General features: G+C 47.2%; 8 protein-coding genes across 8 annotated transcripts; 3 read left to right on the top strand and 5 right to left on the bottom strand.

Annotated features, from left to right (window-relative positions):
- Positions 1–791: 791 nt before the first annotated feature.
- On the top strand, positions 792–1,907 carry CYBJADRAFT_176194 (DMT family transporter; the record flags this gene model as incomplete). Its single annotated transcript, XM_020216773.1, has 1 exon — positions 792–1,907. The coding sequence occupies one exon, from the start codon at positions 792–794 to the stop codon at positions 1,905–1,907; it is 1,116 nt and encodes a 371-aa protein (XP_020073174.1).
- A 77-nt stretch (positions 1,908–1,984) lies between these two features.
- Positions 1,985–2,887, bottom strand: DPH5 (diphthine synthase; the record flags this gene model as incomplete). The annotated part of the gene is made up of 1 exon (XM_020216132.1): positions 1,985–2,887. One exon carries the CDS (start codon positions 2,885–2,887, stop codon positions 1,985–1,987), a length of 903 nt encoding a protein of 300 aa, XP_020073173.1.
- A 341-nt stretch (positions 2,888–3,228) lies between these two features.
- Positions 3,229–4,161, top strand: PFA5 (palmitoyltransferase PFA5; the record flags this gene model as incomplete). The annotated part of the gene is made up of 1 exon (XM_020214053.1): positions 3,229–4,161. A coding segment is annotated over one exon (540 nt), but the record flags the coding sequence as incomplete, so codon positions are not given.
- Positions 4,162–4,235: 74 nt separating this feature from the next.
- TAG1 (Tag1p) lies at positions 4,236–5,855 on the top strand (the record flags this gene model as incomplete). Its single annotated transcript, XM_020216131.1, has 1 exon — positions 4,236–5,855. One exon carries the CDS (start codon positions 4,236–4,238, stop codon positions 5,853–5,855), a length of 1,620 nt encoding a protein of 539 aa, XP_020073171.1.
- Positions 5,856–5,990: 135 nt separating this feature from the next.
- Positions 5,991–6,848, bottom strand: ILV6 (acetolactate synthase regulatory subunit; the record flags this gene model as incomplete). Its single annotated transcript, XM_020213509.1, has 1 exon — positions 5,991–6,848. The coding sequence occupies one exon, from the start codon at positions 6,846–6,848 to the stop codon at positions 5,991–5,993; it is 858 nt and encodes a 285-aa protein (XP_020073170.1).
- Positions 6,849–7,164: 316 nt separating this feature from the next.
- Positions 7,165–10,551, bottom strand: CYBJADRAFT_170592 (uncharacterized protein; the record flags this gene model as incomplete). The annotated part of the gene is made up of 3 exons (XM_020216130.1): positions 7,165–7,351; positions 7,643–10,404; positions 10,462–10,551. The coding sequence occupies 3 exons, from the start codon at positions 10,549–10,551 to the stop codon at positions 7,165–7,167; spliced, it is 3,039 nt and encodes a 1,012-aa protein (XP_020073169.1).
- On the bottom strand, positions 10,468–10,851 carry CYBJADRAFT_165459 (uncharacterized protein). The gene has a single exon (XM_020214052.1). It carries the CDS (start codon positions 10,833–10,835, stop codon positions 10,647–10,649), a length of 189 nt encoding a protein of 62 aa, XP_020073168.1. The 5' UTR covers positions 10,836–10,851; the 3' UTR covers positions 10,468–10,646.
- A 99-nt stretch (positions 10,852–10,950) lies between these two features.
- HAP1 (Hap1p) lies at positions 10,951–14,361 on the bottom strand. Its single transcript, XM_020214051.1, has one exon. It carries the CDS (start codon positions 14,349–14,351, stop codon positions 11,034–11,036), a length of 3,318 nt encoding a protein of 1,105 aa, XP_020073167.1. The 5' UTR covers positions 14,352–14,361; the 3' UTR covers positions 10,951–11,033.
- Positions 14,362–14,528: the final 167 nt, after the last annotated feature.

The following is a 14,528-nucleotide window of genomic DNA, read 5'->3' as shown; positions in this document are numbered from 1 at the left end:
GTCAAGTTAGAATTCAATATATATGATGATAGAGATCAATTCTAGTGTGTGGTAATCTTAAAGTCTCTCAATTTTCCCCTGTTGTTGAGGTATGGGCAAATCTTTCCTTTCTTTGATGACCAATTTATGGGTAGATATCTGTGCAAGTATCCAAGAATGCACGCTCCTACTTGGTGGGTCTCTTAGCTGGAGCATTACCGACAGCCAGCTATGCCTGGTGAGAACTTTGAGACCGAGTACCGCTTTTATTAGTATACTTCTAAGCATCGTTCTAAGCATCATTCCAATAGGCTGAGATGCCCAGTGCCCACCGTCACACCCACCTCCCTCCACCACCGCCGCTGAACGCAATTTGACACTTTTCCAATCGCTTAAAAATCAGCTCGGAGTTAACACAAACCTTAAGCGGAAATAAGAAAACATTAAACTCAAAAACTGTGGATGCGACAAAAAGAAACGTTTTCCTTTATCGCTGTTGCCAGGCAAAGTTTTTTCTTTCTTTTGTATGCAATTCCGTATAAAGAATACTCAGCCGTCTCAATTTAATTACTCATCTTCTCCTTTTTGGATCTGCTCTGTCTTCCTTTTTTACAGCAATTGGCGATCTTATCCACAGCCCTTTCCAGTTGTTTTTCCCTCTCTTCAATTGCCACTTTCCCCCTGCTGAGAGTGCCATATCAGAGATCTCTTGGTTGTTCTGTGCTGGTGTGATATCAACGTGATTCTGAGCCCTTGTTATCCTGTTGAGCTTTCCCGTGCAACCCCGTGTGTGAACTTTTACGTATATAGCGATGACTGAGACCTTGTCACCCAGTGGTGCAATTGAGAGCACCATTGCACAGTACAAGGCACGCTTGCACACCTTCTACTACGAGAGCATTGCGCCCAACATCGGGCTTCTGTTCATAGTTCTGTCCCAGTTCTTCAACTCCATCATGGTGACCACCACGAAGCTTCTGGAGACGGATCCGGACCAGACCGGACCCCCGATCCATCCTTTCCAAATCCTGTTCGTCCGTATGATCATCACCTTTGCTGGCTGCTTCACCTACCTCAAGTTCTACAAGAAAGAGGAGCAGATATGGGGCCCTCCAAGCCTTAGGTTCTGGCTCGTACTGAGAGGTCTGACCGGGTTCGTTGGGGTGTTCTCAATGTACTACTCCCTACTATACCTCTCGGTGTCTGAAGCTACAGTTATAACGTTCCTGGTTCCGTCTGTAACGGGGTTTCTTGCCTGGGTGATTCTTAGAGAGAGATGGTCCTTGATAGAGGCTGGTGGTGCCTTGATCTCACTTGTGGGTGTCATGCTCATCGCCAGACCTTCTTTCATCTTTGGAAGCGCAGGTGCCGATGCCGGAGAAGGAGCTGACGTTGACAGTGCCAACAGACTCAAGGCCACTCTAATGGCTCTGTTTGGAGTGTGTGGTGCCAGTGGTGTGTATATTGTGATCAGATTCATTGGCAAACGTGTGCATTCCTTGGTGATGGTTCAGTATTTCGCCGGCATCACAGTGCTGATCAGTCTGGCAGGCACCATCCTTGTGCCAGGATTGGGATTCAGAGTCCCTCAGAGTGGTAGACAGTGGTTCCTGTTCTTTGCACTGGGTATCAGTGGCTTCTTCATGCAATTCCTACTGACGGAAGGCATCCAACGTGAGAAGGCCAGTAGGGCATCAATGATGCTCTACTCGCAAATGGTCTATGCCCTCATTTGGGAAGTCACAATATGGCACCATCTTCCGAGCTTCTGGTCCTGGCTCGGCATCTTCATCATTCTGACGGCTGCGTTCGTCGTCGTCACCCATAAACCGAAGGAGGTGACCAAACTCCCCGACGACGAGATGCCGTACTCAGACTTGGAGAACGACTCTACGGATACTGACGGTGCAGAGGCTCTTCGTTTATAGATTATATATCCTTTCCTATTCTTATTCTCTTACATCTTTAAACATTAGCATTTCCCTGGTGTATGTGAACTAATCATTCAATCAGAGAGCTCATCCTCCGGTGGTGGGACATATGGTGGTGGCTTGAAGAACTCCTGGTCCTCTTCAACATGCTTCTTAAAGGCTTCCTTATCATCGACAAACTCGTAGACATACTCCAGCTCGAGGTCGTGCACCTGTCTACCAAAGATGATCAGAGAGTGCAACGGTTCACCAGCATCGTACTCAGCAAGCTCTTTCAAGGTGGCAGCTTTGAAGGACTGTGTTGGGGCTCCCAGTCTTGACACAGCGATGGCTGGTGTGTTCGGTGTGTAGCACTTCTCTCCTCTCTTCTCCTCAATCTCAAGAAGCTGCTGTGCAGCAGTCTTGATATCCATGTACCTTGGTGGCTCGTAGATGAGTCTTCCTCTGGCCATGTTCTCTATGCTCTGCTCCTTGACCTTGATGTCGAGGAGCACGAGCGTATGCAAACCGATCTTTCTGTTCTCCATGATCTTATCGTAGAACGAGTCTGGTCTCCAGTTCTCAGTGAAGAACACCAGAGATACGGTCTGGCCGAATTGGTAGAGCTGCAAGCCGCAGGCCCCCACAGCGTTCATCACAGAGGCATTGTGAATGGCCTCCACTTTGATGCCCAGCTCCCTTGCTCTAATCACGAGATCGGTGTGGGTAGTCGCACCAAAGACATCGCCAACCACCAAGAAAGCAACGTCGTCGTTCTGTGCATTCTCCAGGATGATGTCAGAGCCGGACTCCACCAGCTCACGGTCCGCAAGCACAACCTCACGGCCATAGAACTCCTCCAATGTCTCCTTGGAAGCAGCCATGAGGATGGAGGTGTACGCCTCGAGATAGACACGCTTACATTTCTTCACAACCTCCAGCCCACGCACGGTGATATCTGTCTCGTACGAGAGACCAAGACCCACAAGATAGAGCATCCTTAAACAGTATACCTGCCAATGGCAACGGTATTCTCTGCCATTGCCCTGAGCTGATGAGATGAGCTATTGAAAATTTTCCCGGTGGTTTTAGTCTGTTGCTGTGGAAACCAATATACCGTTTTCAGAACGTCCCGAAAAGCAGTACAAGCCCACCGATACACTTCAAAATCAAAACATAGCACATTGCTATGGAACAAACCTGTACACATTCCACGGCGTATATTGGGATAAATGGTGATGGACAGTAGGCGTATCCAAAGGCTTGGTGACGCTGTCACTCCAGTGGTGATTAGCTTATTGCTGGTGTACGGTTCGTGGGTGTACTCCTACTATATATGCTGGGAAGAGCTGCGCCAAACACAGCATCGAGAGTCTGTCGGGGTTGGGCTCATTGTAGGGAACATCGTACTGTTGGTGCTGCTGTTCACGATCTGGCTCCAGATCATGGTTCTGGGACCTGGTGTCCAGCCGAGACTACCTCCTTACAGGCTGCTGGAGGGAGCTGGTGGGCCGGAGTGTATCGAGCCTCCTGCGGTGTTCTCGTGCGATGAGAGAGGATACCCTGTCTGGTGCTCGAACTGCCAGAGTATCAAGGCCGAGAGAGCACACCACTCGACAAGGTTGGACCGGTGTGTGCCGAGATTCGACCACTACTGTGCCTTCATCGGCTGTGTCATAGGCAAGAGAAACCACCGGCTGTTCATGCAGTTCTGCGTTGTGTTTACGCTCTACTTTGTTTACATCATCACGTCCATGGGCATATACTCCCGTGATATACAACGCAGGGCCGGGAGCCTGAACCCGAACATCGTCGTGTGCCTGGTGCTTGCTGCCGTGTGGCTTGTGATGGTGCTGGGGCTCACGGGCGAACACGTCTCGTACCTCGTCGCCAACAAGGCCACCGTCACCGTCATGGACGCCAGGCGGATCAAGAAACAACGCCTCGACGACCACCAGTACTACAGCGTCTCGACGAAGGAGGGCCGGTGCGTGGTCAGCTTGAGCAAGCAAGACTACAAGGTGTGGGATCACGGCGTGGTCGCCAACATGAAGAGCGTGCTGGGCCAGAGCCCATGGTTCTGGGCCTGGCCCGTCGGCTCCCCCGTGGCCAACACGGGCAACCCACACGCTCGAACGTACGATGATATCCTGGGCGACTACGCGGAGGCCCTCAACGAGGACTACATCCTCCGAGCTGGCGAGGTTGCCGTGTAAAGTATCGCCAGGCCATTTTGAGATGGCCCACTACAGGGGAAAACGTGATCGCGAAGAAGGATCAACATCACCGCTTTCCACGCCGAGAGGCCTGCTTGCTGCTCTTTCACAGACGCTATTCAACGTGCAAATGAGCGACCAGAGAGACCGTCTACTGCCAGAGGTGGAGGAGCACTACGGTTCTGTTGTTGTAGATGGTGGTGTGGCCCAGTGGCCTAGGAAGGCGAGCCATCCACGCAGGCTCATCTCGTACATCGCAGGCTGTGTGATGGCATTAGTGCTGGTGATGTTGGGGTATGCGACGTTTCTGTCGTATGAACGGGCTGATGAGCTGATCCAGCAGTCCGTGGAGATGGACGTGCAGAGTGTCAGGTTTGCTAAGCTGACAACAAGCGGCGTACAGGTCCAGATCCAGGCGTTGTCGGTGGTTGACTACGACCGGATACAGAATGACGACTACTCCAGGGCTCTGTTCAAGCTTGGTGGCAGCGTGCTGCGGACAGTGACACTACAGTCAGAGCCAGTGCACATTGCGACGGTCTTTGACGACATGGAACTGAACCTGGGGACCATGAGGATCCCCCCTGTCACTGTGGACATACACAACCACGGCGAGACCTTGGTGGACGTTGTAATTGACGTCAAGCCCGATACAAAGAGCCTGTTCTCGATCCTGAAGAGGCTGCTCCAGGACCCAGACGAGGTGATGAAGCTGCGTGGCTCAGGGATCATCAGCGTGACTTTGGGCTTGATACCCTTGGGCTCGTTCCCGTTGAGTTTTGAACACCTCGTTTCCACTTCAGAATACATCGATGCCATCGACTTCGACCGTTTATCGATTCAGAACCTATCGTGCTCTGAAGCTGAGGCTGGGTATGGCATTTCCGGACAGCTCATGCTTCCAAACCCAACGTTTGAGAAGACCATTGTGGGATTCCAAGCCCCATCTCTTCAATTTGACATCTTCAACGAGGATTGTAATGGAGACTCAGTCTTAACGATCTTTTCAGACCTTATTACGTGTGATTCGTTCCATCTGTCTCCATCAGATGAGAATATCACCGTGAATTTCTCAACCTCAGTGGGGCAACTAGATGGCCGGTGGAACGAAATATGTATCAACGACGGTATTTCGCCATTAGACAGGGTTCTCAAGCAGCTAGTAACCAATGGGACTGTACCGGTATCTCTGAAAAATATCAATATACCTTCAATGTCATCAGAGTTTGTGAACAAGCTGTTGAAATTTGTCGAACTTGATGTTGATTACAAGTTTCCTTCTTCAGATGGTGGATCATTAATGGATAGTGTGATCCATAATGTATCCTTGGAGAATTTGGCTTTACAGATGGACAGCGACGGGGAAACAACGTTTGTTGATGGAGACGTTGAAGTTTTCGTTGCTCCTCCCAAGGGACTTGTTGATGGGATTCGGATCATAGGTCTTCGTGGAGGTCCAATTTTGTCCTATCAAGGCTCGCCATTTGGCGTAATTGACCTCACAGAATGGCACACATGTGGCAACCATGTTGCTGATGAATTTCTCGTTGTTACCATGACCTTGAATCACTCCCTCTTGACGATAACCGACAAATCTGTGTTCCAGGCCTTGGTAAAGGAGGTGTTTTTGAAAGGCTCTGCTGAACTTGGTGTGGACGTGAGCTTGGATGCTAAACTACAAGTACGTACTGTTGGCACGTTCCAAATCGATGGCATCAAGACCAAGGGCAAGACGACGATAAGCCGGTAACTTACGACTAAATATTAATTTAATGAAACTAACGCGTTAATTGGAAACGAAATCTGACTTTATACTATGTGAATGATTAAACTCGACTTTTCTCTGTGGGATTACCTTATGAGTCCACCTCCAGATTCGATGCGATCAACCAGGTGGAAGAGAGGAGACGTCAACAACATCCTGGGCGTCGACGGTTGGTCCTTCAAGCTCAAAGGCAGAGGTTGGGGTTCTTGGGAGGGCCATCATACCAGATCTGGAGGACTCCAAGATACCGAATGGACGCATCAGGGAGAGGAAAGAGGAGACTCTTGATGGCTTAGCACTCAGCTCGACAATACATGATCTCTCAGAGATATCGAGAACCTTACCACCAAACTGTTCACTGATGGCTGTGATGGCACCCAAGTATTCGTGCTTCATTCTGAGAATCTCGGACACGGTCAGGTTCTTTGGGTGGTACTTCGACGAGGCCACACTATCAGATGCAGAGGTGTCACCATGTTGTCTCAAAAGGTCTTCAAAGTACTCTGGACCCAAAAGGGAGATTCTGGCAAGCAGAAGCTCCCTTTTGATGATCTCGGCGTTCGTGTAGTCCAAGACGGCGTAAACAGGGACCAAGCCTTCGATCTGCTTTCTGGCCTGTTCAATAACGGCGTCCTTCTCCCTGAGGACGATGGTCATTCTGGAAAGGTCGTTAACCTCTGTGTGGGAAACAACGAGCGAGTCGATGTTGAAGCCTCTGGCAGCCAAAGTCCCGGACACCAAGGACAGCACACCCGGCTCGTTCTGCACAAGACAGTTGAGCACGTGTGGTCTATCTGGCACCTTGAGGCCTGTTGGGGCCTCGTACAAGATCGACGCAACCGCACCTTCGGTACTCCACTTTGGAGTCTCCAAAGTTGGAAGAGGTGGTCTGGACTTGTTTCTCAGCAGCTTATAAGCCATCGCAGCCGTCGAGCTTGACGACGACTGGAAACGACGCTGAACCAAAGGTCTGAACATCGTAGCCAATTGATGTTGGTTGTGTATTCTCAGATTGGCAAAAGGAAGTATGGGGAAAACGAACAAAGTGAGAAGTCAACAGTTGTCAAATTTTTCATAGCGATGAATCACACGCCGTGGACGGTGGTCGAGTCAGCGCGAGCGGTGCGCAACGCCGTAAAATTTTCACCGGGCCGGTCTGGGAGACCCGGGGCTCACATGACATGTCACGTGGTCTATGGGCCGGATTTTACAAAGGCTAACTGCTATTTCATATCACCCGCTGTGGTTGACATCGTAGAATGGGAGACTGTGTGGAGAGATACGGTGGCTGGATTCATGCCGTGGAGTCCTTGCTGTGGTACTCATCTATCCACATAAGTGTCTCGTGTGTCTTTCTTATGGCGCTTAGGTTTCCCAACGCCTTTTGGGTCTTGTTCTCCAACTTACTCAACGACGTGTTTAGCTCATCAATCCTCTTATCTGTGCTCTCCTTTCTCAACGCCTCAACGTACGGTTCCACTCTGACCATTCTGGTTGGTGTGCCTCTTATGTCCTTCCATTCGGGTGGCATTGATCTGTGTTGCTTACTCATTTTGGTGGTTGACTTGGGGTTGTATGATGGTATGTGAACATATTAGAAAGCTGTGATTAGAATGCCGAGGTGATATTCCGAGATTATCTTCCGAGATCATATTCCGAGCATCGCTCTTCACTACAATGGCATCTAAATCAATCACAATTAAACAGTACAACTTTTCAAACCCAATCCCTCTGGCCAACTTCAAATGGCATCCATGCCGTTGCTGTCGGACTTCATAATGTTGTAGTCTTCAAAGAGACCATATAAACTGGCATATTCCTCGCTTGTTAATGTACTTGCAGTGGACACCGGCGTCGTTGAAGTGGCTGAAGGTGTCAATTTGTTAAACAGTCGATCGAAATCCGCACTGTCATCTCCAAATAAATCACCAAAGGAGTAGTTCTGTATGTTATTGTGATCATCTGCACCATTGTTCTTCTTTAAGCCATCAACAGGGTCATAAAAATGGCCATTTCCAGTACCACTAGGGTTAACGGCACTGTCGGCATTGACCAATGGACGCAATACATCATAGGGGTCATTGGCTGTCTTGGCCTTTAAATAATTCAGCTCTGCATCAATGAACCCCATGATACTGTTGCTCTTTGGTAATTCTGCTGCGGTGAATTCTTGCATGAGAGCTCCACTAACACGTCTTCTGTCATTTGCCAGTTCGACTACCTTGTGCCCTACTGCGTTGAAGTTATATGTAGGGCTCTTGAGAAGTTCATACATCAACCTGCAAAGGAATATACTTTTCTGTATGAATGCGCTATTCGTACTGATACCACGCATCAGTCTCAATAACCCTCTCATGTTTGACAAGATCTTCTTGTGGAAATCTTCAATCAACGCAGCACGTTCTGAATTGTGAGGAGCAAGTTCTCTGCACTGTGTGAGTTTAGCCAGCAATGATGTACAGAACATGAATGTCTTTCTCAGTGCATCAAATGCTGCAATCTTGATAAAAAGCTTGTATCCAGGTTCGAAGTACGTCCTTAAATTGAAGAACAGATTGAGCGACGAATTGATAATCTTCATTGCTAATGTCAAACAGTCATCAAACGTTTCAAATATTTTCTTCTTATTGTTCACTTGATCAAAGTGATGCAGGAGTATAATCTTTAGCGACAGCAAAAGAGAATTCAACTCGTACATCTGGGCAACTTTCTTTGCTTTGACGAATGATTTTGAATCTCCGTTCAAGACCTGCTTCAAGGAAAGAGAGTTCATTGCAATGAAGGATTCAACCTCATCAATAAGACGAACAACGTGTAACGCAGTTGGGGGTCTTCTCTGCTTGAAACATGTCAAAGCTATGTGTCTATAGAGCTTTGTCTGTGCATCAACAATCTTGAAATTATCAGTAATGCACATGTCTACTTGATCCATCCCTGGATAAATGGCTGGCAGTGATGTCGTATACGAATCTTCGTCCTGACAGAATGGTAATTTTCCAAGCATGACAGCAAATTTAGAGTCCATCTCAAGAACGGTATGCCAGATCTTCTTCCATAGTACACGATGAGTATCTGTATTCTGATCTGGCATGATATGCATCAATGTGTCAGGATCAGAGTGCAGTCCCATACTTTGGGCCACAGAGTATAGAGCACCAAACTGTGTTTCTGTTTCAAAGTTGTCCTCGCTGTCATCGTCCAACGAACCAAAGTTCGAGTATATCTTCAACATCAACATTAATTGGAACACTTTAACCGAATACGTCTTTCTATCCAGCTTGTAAGTATCCAGACATTTTTTGGCAATCTCTACACAGATTGGCGATATCACTAATCCTTCGAGGCCGTCAAACTCTGGTCTTTCTTGGAAATCACGGTCCTCCAGACTTAAAAAGCCTAACCTCAAGACGAGGAAGAGTAAACCAATGGTTGCATAGTCGTATTTACCTCTGATATTAAGTTTGTGGGGTCTTTCGTTCGAGAAATTAGACGGTCCGATGATGGCATCAATATCTCTGAAGAAGACTTGTTCTGAAATCAAAGGTATGAATGGATACACAATCTTGAAAAACCGAAGGGAGAGTCTCATGATAATGTTATGTGTTGGTAACTCTTGTAATATCAGAGCATCCAAGTTGGGGGTTGCATCAAAGATTGCCTGTGTACGTTTACGTTCATCAACCTTGAGTTTTCTGCATTCTGATAGTTCTTGTAAGGCACGAGTACACGATGGTGGAACAATGGACTTCAACGCCTCGAGAGTAGATGTATTCCCATCTTTCATGGCAGCTGCCAATGATTCCCAAAGTGATAGCCAAACAAGTTTCAAATGGGGATCTCTTTTCATCACTGCAAGCGTAGAGAATCCACCATGGAACTCAAGTCTCGATTTGATCAACACAAATGGTATATCATCGATACAATGAACAATGGCATCTGGATCGAATCCATATAGCGGCCCTCTAGAAGGATCTGAATCCAAAGTCGTGGGCGGATACACAACATCTTTCGCAGTCTGCTGAATTAAAGGTGTTGATGTACCACCAGAAGTTGCTAGCTCATGTACTGCGAGGGATGCTTCGATGTGTTTCACTCTGGCGCTAAGTTCCTCGTAGCTTGGAGTTGATCCGTTGAATAAATCATGGTGCTGATGCTGAGGCTCATGTCGGTGTTGTTGATTCATTTGTAGCATGACACTTTCATGAGACTGTTGAGAACCCATGTGTTGTTGCTGAAGTGGCCTTTGCTGTAGCACTTGGTGTTGGTGCTGACGTTGGTTTTCGTGATGTACATGGGCTTTTTCCTGCTCTTGTTGTTGTTGCAGCTGTTGTTGTTGTTGTTGTTGTTGTTGTTGTTGTTGTGGTTGTGGTTGTGGTTGCTGAGCCACTTGGGCAGCGTGAACCTCTATTGGAGTGACTCGTTTCGCATGCTTCCACAGGTCCTTTGAGTTGACCCAGTGGGGCTCCTCGTAGTGACACAGGTGGTTAACACCGCTCTTAGTGCACCCGCCACACACAGGTCTTCGTTTATCACACTAGTCCAACAGTTAGTCATCATAGACTACATATATGTCCAGAGACAAAACACGTACCTTAATCTTTCTCTTCCTGCAGACGGCACATGAGGTTGGAACCCTCATGCGCTTTCTACTCTTCTGATCTCCAGGTATTGGGACATCCATCGCTGAGCATGAACTTACTCTGCTGCTTGCCTTTCTTCCGCTTTCTCTAGAGAGTGTAAAGACTCGGAGCTTTCTTGACAGGTTTGATGGGCCTCTCAAGCGATGATGTTGATGATGAAATAGAAGATATTCCTCTCTGCCTTTCCAAAAGTCGACAATGCGGATGAGCAATGGACTTTAAAGGCTAATTCAACTAAAACACACACAGACTCCCTGTAGCAGCGATTAGAGATGCTCTTGTAGAGCAAAATCACAAGATATAGAGAGCAAAACAAAACAGACATCACGAAGGGTTTTTTCGGAGATGCCGGACGTCCCGTTGTCCGTCGTTATCTCCCCAAAGTCCGCCAGTGCGCCCCGTTGTTAATGAGCGTGAACAAAAGAGCCAACTACACGATACACTGTCCTAATTGTTATAAAAGTCCACCCAAATTATATAGAAACACCCATGTATATAGTACAGTGGATAATACATATGCTTATCACGTGAACCATCCGCCGTTCATCATCGAGGAAAAGTCCATATTGCCTGCGTAGTCATTCGGATTGAAATTCAACGGGTTGATGTCTGCATTTGAGGTGGATGGTGCACCACCATTTGTAGTAGTCGATCCAGGAGCTGGCATTGAGGCGCTATTGCTCATCAACATATCAAAGATATCGCCAATAGACTTATCGCCATCCATGAAACCCGGCTGTAACATCGTCTCTGTGAAATCCGGCATCTCGAGGTCCACGCCATTGAGACTCGGAAATGCCGTGACTGAACTCTTTGTTGGTTTCATGACATCCATTGGAGATGTTCCAGCTTGAGGAGTAGCTGCGATAGAGCTGAGAGCCTCTGGAGATTCTACCTTGGTACCTGAAAGCGATGCTCTGGTTCTTGGCGTCTTCATATCAGCTGGTGAACTCTCATTAGACTGCTGAGCAACTGTAGACCTTGTGGCACTTGTCTCTGGACTATATATTGGACACTTCTTGAACTGTTGTTCATCGGAGCTGAGAACCAATGGGACGGAGTTCAACATGTTAGACACCTCTCCTGTATCGTTCTCGACATCTTGAAGGTTATCAGTCTTCACCATGCTCTTAACAACGTTAGTTGGCTTTCTTAGCAGGATGATAAAGAATCCAACAGCCTTGGCCATTCTCCAGCTGTACGCATACTTGTCCCCAAGCTTCTGTGCCAAATCGTGAAACTTGTCCATATGTCCGAGCAAAATCGTAGCTAAGGTCTCACCCGAATTAACATCAACGTGAAATGCAGATGAATATTGCTCAGATTCGTCTTTGATCTCAATATGATCAAGGTCATGGTTTCTATGATGGTAATTTGTTGGTAAAATACCAGATGTTGAACCTGTACGGGTTATTTGAGACCCTTCATTGATATAAGCGGGTTTCATGAATGGTCCACATCTAGACCTGAGAATCAAAGACACCATGAACTGCATCGAACGATGGCCAATAGTCAACAGTTGAGGTGCTAATATCAAATCAGCACCAGGGCCAAAGTAATCCAGACCACAGTCGAAGAACAACGTGCAATTTCTGTATCCTTCCAAGGCACAATTCAAAGCTTTCTGTGCGTAAGTCTTTGCAATATTAGCAATCTTGGGATCCATGGACCCTCTGGGTTCAAAATGCACGTAGAGAATATAGTTTAGAAGATAGATCAACATGTTAACAGTGACATGAGCTCTCATTTGAATAGCTCGAGTGCCTGATGAATATAATGGTTCATCCCTTGATCTATTCACTAAGATCTTACCAAGTTGTGGGAGAGCGTTTTTGTCGTTGCTGACGCCAAAACCACTGATGCTGTTCTGAAGCTCATTGATAAGTAAGTCAACGTGAAATCTCTTTGCAGGTTTGTGTACATTGAGTAATACATCCATTGTCCGTGATAAGATATCGTCCAGTTTAGCCTGTGCATGGATGTTCTTAATGACGGTCAATTCTTTGAAGTCATTATCGGCAACACTCTCTTCACATGGTAGCATCGTATCACTGAACTCCTGATAATTTTGCAGTACTCGTGGACACCCCAAATTTACACTCTGAGAAACATCGAGTGATATTAGGGTGTACCATACTTTTCTCCAAAGGTGTCTCTGTCTCTCATCCCCAAAGTTTTCAAAGTTTTGGGGATCACGGTGCAAACCTATACCCATTGCCATTTGTATAAGCATACCTAAGAATATTTGTGAGTCTGCGCCGTCTGCTCCATCACCATCTTCAGGTGAGTACATGAAGTACATCCTCAAGAACAACGAGCACTGGACGATCTTCAACGAAGATTTGCGCATCAACTTGAGGTTTGAGAAACAGTGTTTGACACAATCGATAAGCTCTAGAGGCACTTCATTCTCCTTCTTTTGCATCAGATCAACCTTCTTGGGATCATCATAATAAGTCTTTGTGTTGACAGATTTCCCAAGGAGCTTGTTAGAGTTGTTCATTGGTAAAGTGTTCCAAACAAGTCTCAAGATGATACAAACCGTCCCGATGAGTGCAAAATCGACACCGTGTCTGATCTTGATCTTGATATCCTGTTCTTCGTCGTCAGGACCTCCCATTATCAGCGTCACCTCTTCCCTGAATTCCTTTTCATCAACGTATGGCAAATAAACGTACAACACTTCAAAGTATCTCTCGATAAACAACCACAGGATCTTCTTCTTTGGCAGATACTTCTGCATCATGGTTACTGGGTCGCTCTTGAAATCTTCCGGTGACACTTTCCTCGTCTCTGATTTGGAACTGTCGTTTGAATTACTCCTCGTAGATTTACGATGCTTGTGGTGATGTTCAGAATTCGAGTCCAAACTATTGAGAAAGCTGTTATCGCCAATCATGAGCGGGCAAACGCGTTCCTCCTCATCGTCTTCTTCTTGATCAGTCACTATCCCGTTGTCAGCCTGCTCATTACAGCCATCGCGTGTACTTTGGTTGTTGTTGTCACCTTGAAGATTGGCGCTGCGGGAAACAGGACACTTAGCCGCTGGCGCTGTTTTCCCAGACACTGGACATGCAAGCGGTGTAGTATCCACTTCTGGTTGTTTTGATGTTGATGGTTTCATGCGATGGGCTGGACATGTTGCCGCTTCTGTTGCAAGCTCTTTCAAAGGTCTAGCGCGTGCCACGGGACATTCGCCCCTCGGTAGCACCAGAATGGGTTGTTCCACATTAGCTGGCACCACCGTCCCAGTTCCAGTGACCTGTGCAACTTGATGCTGTTGTATGTGTCTCCTATGCTTGTACTCTTCAACCTGTTTACGCACTTTGAATATGTGCGCCCATAAAACACGCAGGTATGGATCACCTTTCATGATAGCCAGCCAAGAGGTCGCACCTAGGTGGGTTGTCGTTGTGGATTTGATGTGCAACATATCGAACTTCTTTGCCAAATTAAGTGGCTCATTTCCTGGGCCGTCAGAGTCTGACAACGTCTCTTGTTCATTAGCACCGGTACCGCCGAGATCATCTTCAGCACAACGTTGATCGTTCAACTGGGCCTCCAATTCCTGTATTTTCTCCTTCAACTTTTCCATCTCTTCCAGTGCTTCAGGGTGTAGCTCGTCATTGGAGAGCGGTTGAGCCCAAGGAGGGTCTATGTAATGGCATAGGTGAGCCACGCCGGTCTTCTCGCAGGCAGTACAGATGGGCCTCTTTTTGTCACATTTCACCTTCCGTCTCCGACAGATCGTACAAGATATCGGTACCCTGTTTCTCTTTCTTGAAGCAACAGCGGTCGACACCGATGCCTTTCTCTTCTTATCCTCGCGTTTCGTGTTCATCCTCTAACAGGCCGGAATGGAATCTGGGTTTGTCAGCAACAGACACTAGTGGTGGCCTCAGGTCCCCAAAAAAATTTACGCTGTTTCCGGATAACGTCTTCTTATTTCTTCTCTCTGTGCGCTGGAGGTAAAATATCTGTATCTGTCGACGTAGATATCGTACTCCTCTCACTCGTA

The sequence above is a fragment of the Cyberlindnera jadinii genome (assembly GCF_001661405.1).
Source record: "Cyberlindnera jadinii NRRL Y-1542 unplaced genomic scaffold CYBJAscaffold_1, whole genome shotgun sequence".
NCBI classification, from domain to species: domain Eukaryota; kingdom Fungi; phylum Ascomycota; class Saccharomycetes; order Phaffomycetales; family Wickerhamomycetaceae; genus Williopsis; species Williopsis jadinii.
This window is presented reverse-complemented; position numbering and strand designations above follow the sequence as displayed.

Bases quoted from the DNA above. Each gene is read 5' to 3' on its own strand.
- CYBJADRAFT_165459 (XM_020214052.1), bottom strand. From the start codon at position 10,835: ATGTCTGTTTTGTTTTGCTCTCTATATCTTGTGATTTTGCTCTACAAG.
- HAP1 (XM_020214051.1), bottom strand. From the start codon at position 14,351: ATGAACACGAAACGCGAGGATAAGAAGAGAAAGGCATCGGTGTCGACC.